Source organism: Anabrus simplex, chromosome 2 (assembly GCF_040414725.1).
Source record: "Anabrus simplex isolate iqAnaSimp1 chromosome 2, ASM4041472v1, whole genome shotgun sequence".
NCBI lineage: Eukaryota > Metazoa > Arthropoda > Insecta > Orthoptera > Tettigoniidae > Anabrus > Anabrus simplex.
Window position 1 is genome coordinate 193,154,813 of NC_090266.1, and position 16,640 is coordinate 193,171,452.

A 16,640-nucleotide genomic window follows, 5' to 3' on the forward strand; every position below is an offset into this window, starting at 1 on the left:
GGGTATCAATTTCCCAGGGCATTATTATTTTCCTAAAACCGGGTGAGTTGGCCGTGCGGTTAGGGGCGTACAGCTGTGAGCTTGCATCCGGGAGATGGTGGGTTCGAACCCCACTGTCGGCAGCCCTGAAGATGGTTTTCCGTAGTTTCCCCATTTTCACACCAGGCAAATGCTGGGGCTGTACCTTAATTAAGGCCACAGGCGCTTCCTTCCAACTCCTATACCTTTCCTATCCCATTTTCGCCATAAGACCTATCTGTGTCGGTGCGACGTAAAGCCACTAGCAAAAATATATAGATATATTTTCCTAAAATTAGTGAAGTGATTTAAAACTATGCTATATGTAAACAACTTTGGAGTTTTTAAAAAAATGTTGGGTAATAATTGTTTAGTACTTTTAGAATATGATACGGAAGTATCACTGATTTCAGTTAAGTACCATAAAATCATTTTCTTTTGCAAAAATATAATATATAATATGTAACATATTTTGGAAATAATTTGGAAAACCTTCACCAATTTGTCAGACCACAATAGATGCGACTACAATAATTCTTTACCATGGTCACAAATATCAGAAACAACCCTCTGTGCTAAGGCAGAATTTTATGAGACAGTTAGAAAGCAACAGTTTGATTCTGGAGCAGGGAAACATTCGTTGGCATTTTATCCCTTATACAGGGAGAGGCAGCGGAAAGTTACTGGCACATTAGCTGGTGCTGCCAAGCAGGTGGACTAGGGATATGCTTGATTTGGCCCTGAGTGGTGGGAACAGAGTGCGCGGTCAGGCAGCAAAACGAACACTGTTAGCAGTAACCAACGTAAAGTACTGCCCCAGCATTTTCCTGGAGTGAAAATGGCAAATCACGGAAAACCAACTTCAGGGTTGCCGACAGTGAGGTTCGAACCCACTATCTCCCGAATGCAAGCTCACAGCTGCGCAACCCTAACTGCAGGGCCATCTTTCTCGATCGAACCCACTATCTCCCGAATCTAAGCTGATAGCTGCATGACCCAAACTGTGCAACCACTTGCAGTGTTTGAACACTTCATCTGAAAATAGTGATAAGCCGGGGACTCTAGTGCAAAACGCGGCAACCAGTTCCAATGAACCATCACTCTCCAGTGTGAAATGGAGTAGTAGCCTATCCACAAACAATTTTCTGAAAGAAAAAAAATGCAATTTATAACAATATCAAGGTTGCAAAGGAAACTGTTGCAGCAACTGCCTGAAAATTGAATGCATCACCGGAAAAAGTGAGACAAATAGTAAAGACACTTTATAAGAGAGGTGGGGCATTAAAACAGAGAAAGGCTCGAATGTATGAGTATACAGTATATACCGGGTGGTCCACCAGCCCCTTGAGATCCAGCTTTATGCATCCCTTCACATTTATTACAATTCTGAAAGACATCGGTCCCTCTCCCTAAACCGGGGTAATATAACGAGATGAGTGTTTACGGGCTAGAGGACAGCAGGAATCGTGAGCGCCGCTATTAATTCAATATGGGTACCTCGAATGAACGTGTAAAACGAGTACAGATACAAAGAACACGTACTTTAAAACAGGAGATGGATGCACAGACCAGGAGCACGGTTCTGTATAGGCTGGGAAGTGGGCGCTGTAGGTCAAGTGTCGCAGTAGCTCACATGGCAAGCGGGCGGGAAGGTATGTGATAGTGGACAGTGCTCAAGTTAGGAGGTTCGAATCCCGCGTAAGAATTTTTTTAATTTTTTAACAGCCAGTTGCCTGGGATGCTGCAATGTTGTATACTTAATACCGGTATTTTTCACAGACTGATTTGTTTATTTGGCCCTGAAAAGGGCTGTTGGTATGGAGCTGGGTTGATAGAGGCTAGGAAACATGTTACAGGATTTCAGTTATCCACGTCGTTTAACACAGCACCTGCTCGAACTGACGACCTCCGTGGTCGATACAGAGATGCGCGCGATGTTGTAAGGACCGTCTGGCCCGTTGCTCTGGTGAAACGGATCGGCATGCCTCGGTGATGAGCTGTCTAAGGTGACAAGGACTGGCTGGCTCCTGTGCATACACCAGTTGTTTTACATGGCCCCCCCAGAAAAAAAAAATCTAGTGGAGTGATATGGCGGGCCAGGGGACAGGTCTTCCCCTTCCTATCCATTTATCAGGATACGTCCCATGGAGATGGCTCCGGATGACCACCGCCACGTGTGGTGGAGCTCCGTCATTTTCAAACCACGTCCTGCAGCGGTCACGGAGTGGCCCATCTTCCAAAAACGGTGGTAGTTCATCTTGGAGAAACCGCAGATAGTATTGGCTGGTCAGATGGCCCTCAAAGAAATGGGGACCAATGAGATGATTAAGAGAGCTATGAATGTAACGTTATACTTTGGAGTCCGAAGGTTTGTCAGTGGAGTTCAGGCTCACACAATATAGCGACAGTAACAAATTCTTGGGAATTCTGATGGGCCATACGCCTAATGTTTATGCACACATCATAGCATAACCGTTGTGCAGGTAGTGTATACTTGTTATTCGCTTCAGAAAGTTTACATTCGAACCTACTAGTGGCCTGTCGCAGCAACAGCTGCTAACATAAGACTAAAAATGAAACTGATGATAAACGAAACATGAGAAAAATAACGGTAAATATATTGAACTACGGAAAACCACTTATATGCCTTAAAACTCACACTTCCTTTGTGACTATAAATATGGAATTTTTGAACCTTGGCAATTGCCCAATCATAATCTACCTGTGCATGATTGCAACAGTCATAAATCACTTTAATGTCCGGCTCCATGGATAAATGGTTATCGTGCTGGCCTTTGGTCACAGGGGTGCCGGGTTCGAAGATCCTCACATACCGTACACACTCCCTTTGTCCATTAATTATTCCTGGAATGTCCTTCTTGGAACGTGTTTCTGCCTTAAATACCTATATTTACCCTTCCATTGTCCGACTCTTTGGCGGAACGGTCAGCGTACTGGCCTTCGGTTCAGAGGGTCCCGGGTTCGATTCCCGGCCGGGTCGGGGGATTTTAACCTTAATTGGTTAATTCCAATGGCACGGGGGCTGGGTGTATGTGTTGTCTTCATCATCATTTCATCCTCATCACGACGCGCAGGTCACCTACGGGCGTCATATAAAAAGACCTGCACCTGGTGAGCCGAACCCGTCCTGGGATATCCCGGCACTAAAAGCCATACGACATTTCATTTCATTTACCCTTCCATTTTTCATTACAGTTTGTATGACTGCCAAATATGCTTGCCATCATGTACTTGCACTTGTTTATGTTCGGGGTAGTCCTCAAAACAACCGTCGGAAGTGCGTTTGGTAAGAGCGTTCCCTTTGTAGTACCTAGGCCTATACTGTAATCAGAACCCTTGGAACGCTTTGCCAGAAGTTGTAGAATACTGTTAAGGTGTTCACAAAAACTCTTCCCCCCACCCCCCACCCCCTCACGTGAAACAGACAGAAACCATTTCCTCTTAATGTCATCGTTCAATGGAAATTTATGAAACGGAAGTCCATTGCCTTTAACTTGACGAGATTTACAATACGGCACACTACAATACACCATTTTTAATAAACACACGTCGCAATACTGTCATTTACACACAGTATAACTTACTCTACAAATAACCGAGCAAGTGACCGAGCAGTTTAGGTCACCTAGCCGTCAGCTTGTAGGCCTATTCGGGATATAGTGGGTTCGAACCCCATTGTCGGCAGACCTGAAGATGATTTTCCGTGGTTTGCTATTTTCACATCAGCCAAATTCTGGAACTGTACCTAACGTAAGGCTACGGTCGCTTCTTTTCTATTCCTAGCTCTTTCCTATCCCAGCATTGCTGTAAGACCTATCTGTGTCGGTTCAAGGTAAAGCATTTTGGGTGGGGGGAGGGGGAGAGAAAACCTATAGAAATAGCATTCTGTGATCTTTTTATGCCACATTTACGCCAGTTCACTCGAAAAACTTGCTTTTTCGTTGCGTCTTCTTACCAAACAGGACTTAGCAGCCATCTCATTCACTGTCAAACAACAGTCCGATGACCCTAACTAAGTATATAATACGACACGCTTCGCTAGTTAGTTTTAAACTCACCCCAGCTTTCTCACTCTAAGACATTTTCTTTACCGTCAAGTATGGAGACACCATTTAGATGGTACGCAATACAAACGATACGATTAAGGGCGCCAAGAAGCGAACCTAGCGGCAAAATGCAGAACGAGATTGAACCATCACTCGCATTGTTCACGCCTCATTTCCAGGCATTGTCTTATAACATAGGCCACGCTCTGAACATAGAGGTCTCGGTTCAAAAGTAAGACTACATTCGCCATGACCCCTAAAAGCAAGTCCCTGAGAGTCTAGAAAGAAAAGAGCAATTATCGATTATTATTATTATTATTATTATTATTATTATTATTATTATTATTATTATTATTATTATTATTATTAGTATGCTATTTAAAGGGACCTAACATATAGGTCACCGGCCCCAACAGCAGTTATTGAATGATGACATAATTTTTCTGTTCCGGTTAACAGTTTCATTGCGCTTTTCCTAGTTATTTTATGCTGTTCACTTAAAAACAAAACTCAATTAGTGTATTTTTTTTCAAATAACTGAAGCGGTTTTAGATAGACAACATGATTGAAATACTGTAATTTCTACCTCTTGTATCTGCTTTATCAATTTTATTCAAATCGTCGTATCCATGGATGTTACATACGTTCCTTCTTTTTCACAAATAAAAGAGAGAATCAACAATACATTGTATTTGTTAACAGCCACGGTATAGTACCAGTACATTATAAAAATAATGCGCTCTTTGAAATGTCGAGTACATGCCTTTAAAAAAAGAATTACCTTTGCTGGATCATTTTCAACAATTTCTAATTTCGCAAGAAATGGTAACGAAAAGAAGGGAGCCTTAAATAGTTCTTCAACTGAACACTACCAACTACTTTCTGTAATCCCTGTACCGCAGTCCGTATTCACACAACTTTTACCCATTGTCGCTAAGTCTTCCATGCTGGGTTCAGTGGGACGTGAGTTCCGAACTTACATACATCTACACTAGTTCATAAAGGATTAGAAGTCTTAAATGTTATTCACCTCTAGCGCAAGATAAAATTCACTTCACCGATATGCATAACACCATACACTATTAAATACCACTGACGTTTTGAATGCACCTTAAAAAGCTAAACAGCAATAGGCTACGGAAGATAACTGCGTACCACTTCGTGACGTTGCCTGTAACTTCAAAATCACATCCGATCGAAACTGACTTTTATGTTACTTCACAGAATATTTTGAACAGGATTGCATTGAAATCTGCTGTTGAAAATGGTATCCATACAAACGTTGCATCGGTGTAAACAATTCCGAAAAACTCGTATCTCCGCCTCTCAAATTTCACGCATCAGCCGTCTGATTTCATACTCGAGGGCTTCAAGATGCATTTCTTTCTCAGCTAACATTTAAAATGGCTACAGTTGTTTTGCACATAACATTTCGAGTTAACTGCAATATAAAACATAGGGCCATTCTCCGTAACTTTTCGCTGCCTCTCCCTGTAGATGCAAGACACCGAATAAGGCCCTAGTAGTGGTGAGAGCCACGAAGCTAAGTTCAGTGAACTCGCAGCCCCGACGGCACATTCGACGAAGATTTGACCAGCTAGATGCGTTTGAGAGAGGCCGGATCGTGAGGCGAAGAGAGACAGTTTGGATGTTTCGACGCAATGCTCTCCACTTGAATCGTCCTGACGACACTGCGCGTTGGTGTTGGACATAATGGTAACGATAGTGTACACATAGACGTGGAGAAGGCTCTGGTCAAGCCCCAAGGACCACCAGCAGTGAGGATCCTTTCATCCTGCGACAGACTGTGAGTACTCCACGGGAGTGATCATGCACCATCCAGAGACATGTTACGGTAGCAGGGGATACATCTTTGCCCACCAGTACCATATGCAGGTGGCTAGCAGAGCAGAATCTGACGTTACGGCGTCCCTGAGAATCGCAGAGTACGTTAGAACTTTTGTCAGGGGAGGACAAATTGGCGACGAGTGGTGTTCAGTGACGAATCAGAGTTCTATCTGGATAAAGACAAACGTCGAATTCGAGTCTGGAGATTTCCTGGCCAGTGCATTGATCCACGCTTCATCCTAAAGCGGAACACGGCCACAACGAGAGGTGTCATTATGGGTGGGGGTAGGGGGCATTTCCTTCGATTCTCGCTCCCCACTGTTGGTGGTTGAAGGAATCCTCATGGCGCGGCGGTATGTTCAGGAAATTCTTCGACCTTATATGCTTCCCTTCGTGGTGCAGCTTGACAACCCCATTTTCCAGTAGGATAATGCCCGACTTAACACAGCTCAGGTATCACTGGCCTGCCTTCATGATATCAGCACGCTTCTTTGGCCAGCAAGTTCTCCAGACCCTTCGCATATCGATAACGTTTGGGGCAGGATTGGACGGTACCTTCGGCCAGCAGCAACTGCGGCAGATATAGAGGGTCAGTTGGGCCCGTTATGGCGGGATCTTTCCCAGAACAATATCCGATGTCTGTATGCTGGACCGTACCGCCACCTGTCTCCATACCGTACTAAGTGCATACTGCAATGGTTGTTACCCTGCAATAATAAATGCTTGGTGCAGTATACAATATTATGATGTTTTCTTTATACTCGTACTATCAAATTCTGTACCTGTGCCCCACTTATTTGCCCCTGCGATGGCTCCTTTATGGTGCACACTTTTTGTTGGCAAATGAGTATGTATTGCCGTAAATTCTGGCAGGTTATCCATGAGAGATCCTAACACTGCGCCAATGATCGCACTGTCACATTGTTATCGGAAGAATAACGCTGGTTATTTTAAGATTAAGAAGCCTGCACATTGTCAACTTTGCCATCGTACAAGGAGGACTTATATAATATAAAACTGGATCAGCAAATTGAAAACATATAGTATCGTAGTAAAGAGATCGCAGTTGAAATGCAGTAGATGTAAATTTACACCTACAACAATAATAAAAGCAATTAAGCTTAATAATTAGTGGATAATAAAGAAATTGGCATGGCTTATTAAAGAGAGTAATACAGAGATATGTTGAGGATGACGAAAATTTCAAAGTAATGAAAGTCTAAAATTCTGTACTAGCTAAGGATAGTGTGTAAAGGGAGTTGAAATACAGACCTACTGTCACTAAAGGTAGTACGGGTGACATTTTTGGAAGTGACATAAGTTACAATAAAGTGATTTGAAAAGTCAAATATTCTAATGAAAATTGAACTATAACAGCATTCGAATAACCTTAAACATATCAAACACTTCGGAGAAAATTAAGTGGATCTCCTCCTTTGTTCATAGGTGTAATATAGTACGTACCTCCACCATTGTACGCGACGATGCGCGGAAGCCTTACGATATTGCCGAAACTTGCAGCCAGGGAGAGCGCCGCTATAGATGAGGCTAAAGTCGGCATCCAACGACAACCCACCTAAAAGAAAAAGAATAATGAATAAGCTTTAATAGGTTAGTGCAAAATTAAACAGTAAAAAGGAATTATTTATTAAGAATAATAATAATTACTAATTGGAGCCTCCGTGGCTCAGACGGCAGCGCGTCGGCCTCTCACCGCTGGATACCGTGGTTCAAATCCCGGTCACTCCATGTGAGATTTGTGCTGGACAAAGCGGAGGCGGGACAGGTTTTTCTCCGCGTACTCCGGTTTTCCCTGTCATCTTTCATTCCAGCAACACTCTCCATTCTCATTTCATAGCATCTATCAGTCCTTAATATATCACTTTGGGAGTGGCGACCCCATCGTACTAACAGCCTATATATGCTTCATTCATTAAATCCCTGACCCGGTCAATGACTGTTGTAGGTTTTCATTTTCAATAATTACTAATATTTACTAATATAATTATTTCTTACTTTCTTAATCTGTTTACCCCCCCAGGGTTCGTTTACCCTCTGACTCAGCGAGGGATCCCACCTCTACCGCCTCAAGGGCAGTGTCCTGGAGCGTCGGACATGGTGTCGGATGATACAACTAGGGAGGAGGATCAGTACCCCGCCCAGGCTGCTTCACCTGCTATTCTGAACAGGGGCCTTGTGGGGGATGGGAAGATTGGAAGGGATAGACAAGAAAGAGGGAAGGAAGCAGCCGTGGCCTTAAGTTAGGTACCATCCCGGCATTTGCCTGGAGGAGAAGTGGGAAACCACGGAAAGCCACTTCGAGGATGGCTGAGGTGGCAATCAAATCCCCCTCTATTCAGTTGACCTCCCGAGAGTAAGTGGACCCCGTTCCAGCCCTCGTACCACTTTTCAAATTTCGTGGCAGAGCCGGGAATCGAAGCCGGTCCTCCGGAGGTGGCAGCTAATCACACTAACCACTACACCACAGAGGCGGACTACTAATATAATTACTAGTATAATTATTTAATAATTATTATTTAATAACAGTAATTCATTTACACATACGAGTCCGACTCATTGCCTGAATGGTCAGCGTTGAGGCCTTCGGTTCAGAGGGTTCTGGGTTCGATTCCCTGCTGGGTCGGGGATTTTAATCGTCTCTGATTAATTTTCCTGGCCTGGGGACTGGGCGTTTGTGTTTTTCCCAACAGTTTCCTCTTCATATTCAGACAACACACTACACTACCGACCACCACAGAAACACGCAATAGTGATTACATCTCTCTATATAGGGTTGGCATCAGGAAGGGCATCCGGCCGTAAAACATGACCAAATCCACATGTGCGACACAGTTTGCACCCGCGACCCCAAAGATGTGGGAAAAAGCGGTAGAAAACGAAGAAAAGAAGAATTTACATATACGAATAGGCCTACACGGTTTGAAAAATCAAGAGAATAGTTAAATTCGAATATCTTTGAGAATGGATAAAACCGAATGGGCTTTATAATGATGCAAATAAAGGATGAACATGAAAGGTACAATTAGCGTATATGTTAGTGCATTATAACGGCGTAACCGTGTTGAAACACCGGATCCCGTGAGATCTCCAAAGTTAAGCAACATTGGGCGTGGTCAGGAGTTGGATGGGTTGCCACGCGCTGTTGGTGGGGGGTGAGGGAATGGAGGAGCGGAAAGGAACTGGCCACCCTACCGCACGTAAACTCCGGCTCAGGAACACCTCTGCGGAGGTTCGGACCTGTCTTCGGGCAGAATAACCCTTACCTTAGTGCATTATAGAAATACAAGAGAATAGGTAAGACGGTTGTTAAGTTTCTATAATTTAGAAGCCTGATACTGGGCAAGAGAGTGGAAATAGAAGAACTAAAGAAGGAAGAAAGAAATATTTTAAGGAAGCTCTTCAGACCGGAGAAAAGAACGGGCGGTAAATGAAGGAAGAGGAAAAATGAAGGTACTGGGCCAGCCTCTACTCCATGTGAGGTGGACTCGGCCATGATAAGGAAGGGAGTAAGCCAAGAAGTATGGTCTGATAATTGATAAACTGTAATTAACAAACAGTAATATAAGTTGGAGGAGAACGCGCACCGCGTTGCGTTGCCTCTCGCGTAACTGCTATGAAGTTTCTCACCCGGCCGAGTGTGGACCCCGTAACACGAGGCCCAATCATCAGCAGTACGCTCGTACACACCCACTATTCATATTTACGCTTAAGTTGCCCATGAGTGTTATTAAGGGCTATAAATAATAATAATAATAATAATAATAATAATAATAATAATAATAATAATAATAATGTCATTGGTTTTACGTTCCACTGAATACTTTTTGATGGTTTTCGGAGACGCGAAGGTGCCGGAATTTTTTCCCGCAGGTTCTTTTACATGCCAGCAAATCTACCGACACGACACTGACGTATTTGAGCACTTTCAAATACCACCAGACTGAGCCAGGATCGAACCTGTCAAGTTGGAGTCAGAAGGCCAGCGCCTCAACCGTCCGAGCTACTCAGCCCGACTGACAGTTGCTCTAGCGTCATTAGAAGCAGACCTGGATGCGCAATTGCTGCCTCAACAGCATACAGTCGTAGGCCCTACATCAACGGTAGTGAACTAAACCTTACATCTTGACTTTGTTAACTTCCATAGCACCTCCTTGCTTTCTGCTACATAGGAGACACTCACCCTGCATATATTAAAATAAAATAGATTGAGAAGATTATAGATACGATATACAACAGAAGACTAAGTTTGATCGGCACCTCTTCAGATGTGTGAATATAGATTGACAAGGAGAATCTTCAATGACATCACCGAACTAACGGCGACCAGCAGATTTCTGGTGCAGGATGTTCTTACACTATATCCAGTGCATCAAGAAAATTTTCAGGTAAATTGCGATGTGATGTCAATGAAGCGTCCCTTGTAAGAAGATTGAATGTACCGAATGAGAGTCATGCGGTTACGGTCGCGCAGCGGTGAGCTTGCATTCGGGAGGTGGTGGGTTCGAAGCCAACCGTCGACAGTACTGAATATGGTTTTCTGTGGTTTCCCATTTTATACCAAATACTGGAGCTGTACCTTACTTAAGGCTACGGCCGCAACCTTCCCATCCTTCCGTCGCCGAAAATTATCGATATGTTAGTGCGACGTTAGACCACTAGAAAAAAAGTAAAATTAAAATAAAATTGAATGTCTTGCGAAAGGGATTAACCGGAGGAGGTGAACCATTTCAAATAGCCTACGCGGGCTGTGCATTTTTCGAAGATTAAGGCTTAAAGAGTGAGTGAGTGAGTGAGTGAGTGAGTGAGTGAGTGAGTGAGTGAGTGAGCGAGCGAGAGAAATACAGGTTTTCCAGACCAAATTATTTTCAGACAAAATCTTTTGCACGGAAGTGAAAAGTGGGTGAACTTCAGTATCTCATTCGTAAATTGGAAGTAATAAATGCGAAGGTAGCAATGATGATTGCTGTTATGATCTGGCGGAACACTGATAGGAGTATAAACGTAACAGAATGAACACAGCGAGTGTATGAATAGACTTAGATGGTGGGGTCATAGCCCGGTCTCGAACGCCAAGAATAACGGCCGAGAAGATTCGTCGTGCTGACCACACGACACCTCGTAATGTGCAGGTCTTCGGGCTGAACAGCGGTCGCTTGGTAGGCCAAGGCCCTTCAAGGGCTGTATTGCCATGGGGTTTGGGGTTTGGTGGGGTCATGTAGAACGAGTGAATGAATGAGGACAACTTAAAGAGACTAAAGATTGAGTTGTACAGGCAGCACTGTAGTCCCAAAATGTTCACAGGGTATACTCAAGAGATGGCATGTCAAATCCTGGATGCAAGTCCATCCTGACGTTTAAAATTAGTGGGTTACAGCTAGTTACAACAAACTTCCCTCAGTTTGGCATAAATCAGGCATATAGAAGACATTTTATGATGACAAAGAAGAAATCCACATTTTAACGCACTAGTTTGAAAATCTTAATTTGCTTACACAGTAGTTTTCTACCGGACCTTTTTTTTAATCCTATTTGTTCGGGGCATCGACTTACAAAGATCTTTTTCCCCTACTTGCACCATATGTTACGAACCTGCGTGTGTTTGGAAGTGTAAAGTGTTGAATGTGAGGATAGGAACGTAAAGGACGACACAAACACCCGGTCCCCAGGCCAGGGATATTAATCATTGGCAATTAAAAACCCCTGAACCAGCCGGAAATCGAACCCGGGGCCGCCGGGTGACAGGCGGACGCGTTGCCCCTACACCGCGGGGCCGGACTCTACCGGACCTACTTCTAGCTAGGTATTAAAAAACAATCCAAGGCGTCGCTTTTCATTTGCGATCACACTTCTCACTGGAAGAAACTCTTGAATTGGTGTATGATGGAGTACGGTGGTTTTGCAGCCACGTCTTAATCTATTTCTGAAATTTAAATCGGTCAAGTGGGGAGGCATTTGAATTATTGAATGTAAGGCTGGAGACGAAGCAACGAACAGTGATGACTGATGATCTTAAGTAAACGATGGCTGATAATGTTATTCATCAAGCTGAGCCTTCAATGTTCACGATTACGAGCGTAGCTGTAGACTTAAAACTCACTGACAGAATGGAGAGATTAAAAAGAAAATAAGTCACAGTAGCAGGTATACGCAACAAATCAGAAGGCATACTCTAATAAGTGGAGTCAACCAGAGGGCATACACCGTATATCCGCGTATACCCTCGAATACAGCCCTGTGTACCAGAAACCAAGTATGCTGTCACTATTTGTTGACACTAAGCCCAGATCCATTCCTGATAAATATAGACTTTACGATGTACTGTCTCTTCTGACATGGGTCAGAACAAATTTGTTACCTACTTTCATTGATCTGTCTCGGTCTCATCCTTGGCGTTGACAATTTGAAAGTAACTGAGGTATGAGCGATGCTAGTAACGCCATTCCTTATGAAACCAGTCTCTGTGATGAATGATGAAGTATCGCACTGCGGATCGGATGGTGTAGGCTGGGGTGGATTGTCCTTATGTTTCTGGACTTTTTGTTATATGGCTGAAATGGCACGAACATTTTTATCAAACTACAGGTGTTATAATCAGACCCTAAATTTTTAGGTAGTAATATCTAAGTTAATAAGTAATATTGTTACTTGGGTAGTAAAATAACTAACGATGGCAAAGGTAAGAAGGGCATAAAATGCACAAGAACGTTGATATAAGAATTAGAAATATGTTTTTGAAGACTTTCATCTGGAGCGTGGCGTTGTATGGAAGTGAAACATGGACGATAACTAGCTCAGAAAGAAAGAGAATAATCTTTAGAAATGTGGTGTTACAGAAGAATGCTGAAGGTGAGATGGATAGATCGAATCACAAATGAAGAGGTACTTAATCGAATTGGCGAGAGGAGATCGATTTGGCTAAATTGGACGAGAAGAAGAGATAGAATGATAGGACACATGGACTGGAGACTCCAACAACAACAACAACAACAAGTTAGAATGCTAACTCATTTGCTTAGTAGGACGTATCGCCTAGCCCATACTTCCGTTATAGGCCTACAACATGGGCCGATGACCTTCGATGTTAGGCCCCTTAAAACAACAAGCAAGCTAGGCCTACAACGAAAAATTTTCGCGGCTTGCTCAGGGATATTTTCTGAGTATGTTTCTGTGAAAATGCTTTCACAACAGTGAAAAAGTCTGTAATGTGCCTTTAAAAGGTATTTTAGAGGTAACAGTTCCATGTCGTTGGCTTCCGGCACGTTAAATAACTCCTGCGAGATAAAATTCAGCCACCCTGGCGTCTGTCAGTAACTAGCATTTAGGACGAACCTAAAACAAATAACAATATTATTAATTTTAGTGCAATACAGATACAAAACTAACAGGGGCAACCAACGAAACGAAATGCAATTACTCTGTAACAAGCCACCGGACACCACGGGTCCCTTATACAAATATACTCAGAAGGTATCCCTGAACAACGTCCGAAGGTTTGTCAGTGGAGTTCAGGCTCACACAATATAGCGACAGTAACAAATTCTTGGGAATTCTGATGGGCCATACGCCTGATGTTTATGCACATATCATAGCATAACCGTTGTGCAGGTAGTGTATACTTGTATCTCGCTTCAGAAAGTTTACATTCTAACCTACTAGTGGCCTGTCGCAGCAACAACTGCTAACATAAAGCTAAAAATGAAACTGGTGATAAACGAAACATGAGAAAAGTAACGGTAAATATACTGAACTACGAAAAACCACTTATATGCCTTAAAACTCACACTTCCTTTGTGACTATAAATATGGAATTTTTTAACCTTGGCAATTGCCCAATCATAATCTTCCTGTGCATGGTTGCAACAGTCATAAATCACTTTAATATCCGGCTCCATGGATAAATCGTTAGCGTGCTGGCCTTTGGAACCATGTCCTCGGACACTCCCGGCACTAAAAGCTATACGCCATTTCATTTTTATCACTTTTTTTGCTAGTTGCTTTACGTCGTACCGACAAGGCCTTATGGCGACGATGGGACAGGGAAGGGCTAGGAGCGGGAAGGAAGCAGCCGTGGCCTTAATTAAGGTACAGCCCCAGCATTTGCCTGGTGTGAAAATGGGAAACTACAGAAAACCATCTTCAGAGCTGCCGACAGTGGGGTTCGAACCTACTATCTCCCGAATACTGGATACTGGCCGCACTTAAACGACTGCAGTTGTTTACCCTCCAGGGTAGGTTTGTCCCTCGGACTCAGTGAGGGATTCCACCTCTATCGCCTCAAGGGCAGTGTCCTGGAGCTTCAGAATCTGGGTCGGGGATACAACTGGGGAGGATGACCGGTACCTCGCCCAGGCGACCTTGCCTGCTATGCTGAACAGAGGCCTTCCGGGGGGATGGGAAGATTGGAAGGTATAGACAAGGAAGAGGGAAGGAAGCGGCCGTGGCCTTAAATTAGGTACCATCCCGGCATTTGCCTGGAGGAGAAGTGGGAAACCACGGAAAACCACTTCGAGGATGGCTGAGGTGGGAATCGAACCCACGTTCACTCCGTTGACCTCCCGAGGCTGAGTGGATCCCGTTCCAGCCCTCGTACCACTTTTCAAATTTTGTGGCAAAGCCGGGAATCCAACCCGGGCCTCCGGGGGGTGGCAGCTAATCACACTAACCACCACACAACAGACGCGGACAATAAAGGAGTTAATGAAGGAAATAATATTTATTTAGTAATCCTGAGATGGAGATCTTTCTTTTGATGTATAACACACAAGTCTTAGTATTGCGGTTTTCTCACAATTGTGTGTTGCACGTTCGAAATATATACCATTTATATCTCTACCTACAAATCCGGTTTCTAGTTATGACTAACATTAAATTAAGGCTTAACTTGCGGTCGGTAGATGTAGAGTAGGTCTCAGACCATAAGAGGCCACGGCTGGTCCGCGGTCCAACAGCTCTGCACTCTGACAGGCCAACCGAGCAGAGGAGAGGTGGCCATGGCTCTACCGTGGCTCTACGCCTCTGCATTCGGGAGACGGGACAGGGCTGGACCTCAAGGCTGGCCCTAACCGTCGGCTGTCCTGAGAATGGTTTTCCGTGGTTTTCCATTCTCCTGCACTAAGGCGAATGCCGGGACAGTTCCTAGTAGAGGCCACGGCCGCCCACCCCCTCACCTTCTCCGAGCATCTCCTTCACCGTAAGGAATCTTCCGGCCTGAGAGACGGCGTCACCGTCTAAGAGGCTCGCCTCCCCCTTCAGAGGAGGAATGAAAACATTTTAGCAGTAGTAGTTTACTTGCAGCTAAATATGAATGTATCCATTGACAGTAATTTCTAACACATCACTCATAACATTCCAGGAGCACTCGACTTCAGTGTCGTTACAGAAACGGGAAACTACTTCGACTTAGTTGCCAACAGAAAAACTTCAGCGTAAAATTCAACCGGTATAGAACGACTGAGTGAGCTGTCAATCAAACATTTATTGAGAGGGGCGTCATACAATTAATTTCGTGGGATTTTAAACACAATAATAATTAAGGTTCCCATTTTACATTATTATTACAAATTGTTAGGGTGTTCAGACGCCCTAATCCACACATATTTACGCCCTAGGGGTATGTAACAACACATCCTGGCACAGTGAGGAAAGCAACAGGAAACAACCTCACTTATTTCTCTAGCAGTGCCGCCTACGCTGTCAGTGACGGCTGACTGATATTCTGTGGCGTAGAAATTTTTTCTGTGTGTGTGTGTGTGTGTGTGTGTGTGTGTGTGTGTGTGTGTGTGTGTGTGTGTGTGTGTGTGTGTGGCGGTGGGAGGGGGGTGTCGTCCTTTTAAAGTTTCAGAGCTATTTTTATATGGCTGAAATGATAGAAACATTTTTATCAAACTTGTGGATCCAACGAGCCTTCGGGCCGAGGACACAACATACATACATACATACATACATACATACATACATACATACATTAGGCGACGTGAACTCCAGGGCCATGTGCCTTACCAGAATTGGAAGTCCCGTTTCAACATTTCTGGACTTGTTGACGGTATACGGAACCCATATCCTTCCAGATGAATTGAGTACACATCTACCTCCTCCGCCAGACACGTTACGAACTATAGGAGCACAATTTAATTCTCCAAGTTCTACATTTCTTCCCTCACTTACCAAGCACTTCATCATCGTGTTTACTAGAGGCACTTCGTGAGACATCTCACTGAAATTTCGCTACAAGACTAATTTTCGTTTCCTATTAATTGTTACTTTCTTCCTTTTATTCTCTCTCAGAGTCAACCAACACAAACGACATTACAATCTTAATTATAGTGAAGCAGTTAAGTGTGTTGCTAGCCCCACGTCTCCTTGCTGTTGAATGCTTCAAGATTCTAGCTGAGCAAGTAATTCTTTAAAAAATATAGGCATATATTCATGCATTCTAAAATTAGTCCCTGGTGCTTCATCACTTCATAATAATTAATGTTATTGGCTTTATGTCCCACTAACTACTTTTTCGGTTTTCGGATATGTCGAGGTGCCGGAATTTAGTCCCGCAGGAGTTTTGACGTGCCAGTAAATCTACCGACACGATGCTGACATATTTGAGCGCTTTCGAATATCACCGAACTGAACCAGGATCGAACCTGCAAAGTTGGGATCAGAAGGCCAGCGCCTCAACCGTCTGAGCCACTC

The 16,640-nt window shown here is 43.8% G+C and overlaps 1 protein-coding gene across 1 annotated transcript in view; it reads right to left on the reverse strand.

The window, feature by feature from the left end:
- Window positions 1-16,640, reverse strand: part of LOC136863997 (sodium-dependent nutrient amino acid transporter 1) — a 463,829-nt gene that overhangs the window by 88,368 nt on the left and 358,821 nt on the right. Inside the window, exon 3 of the mRNA XM_067140491.2 lies at window positions 7,398-7,509. Coding sequence (XP_066996592.2) covers window positions 7,398-7,509 — 112 coding nt within the window. The remainder of the gene's footprint in view (window positions 1-7,397; window positions 7,510-16,640) is intronic.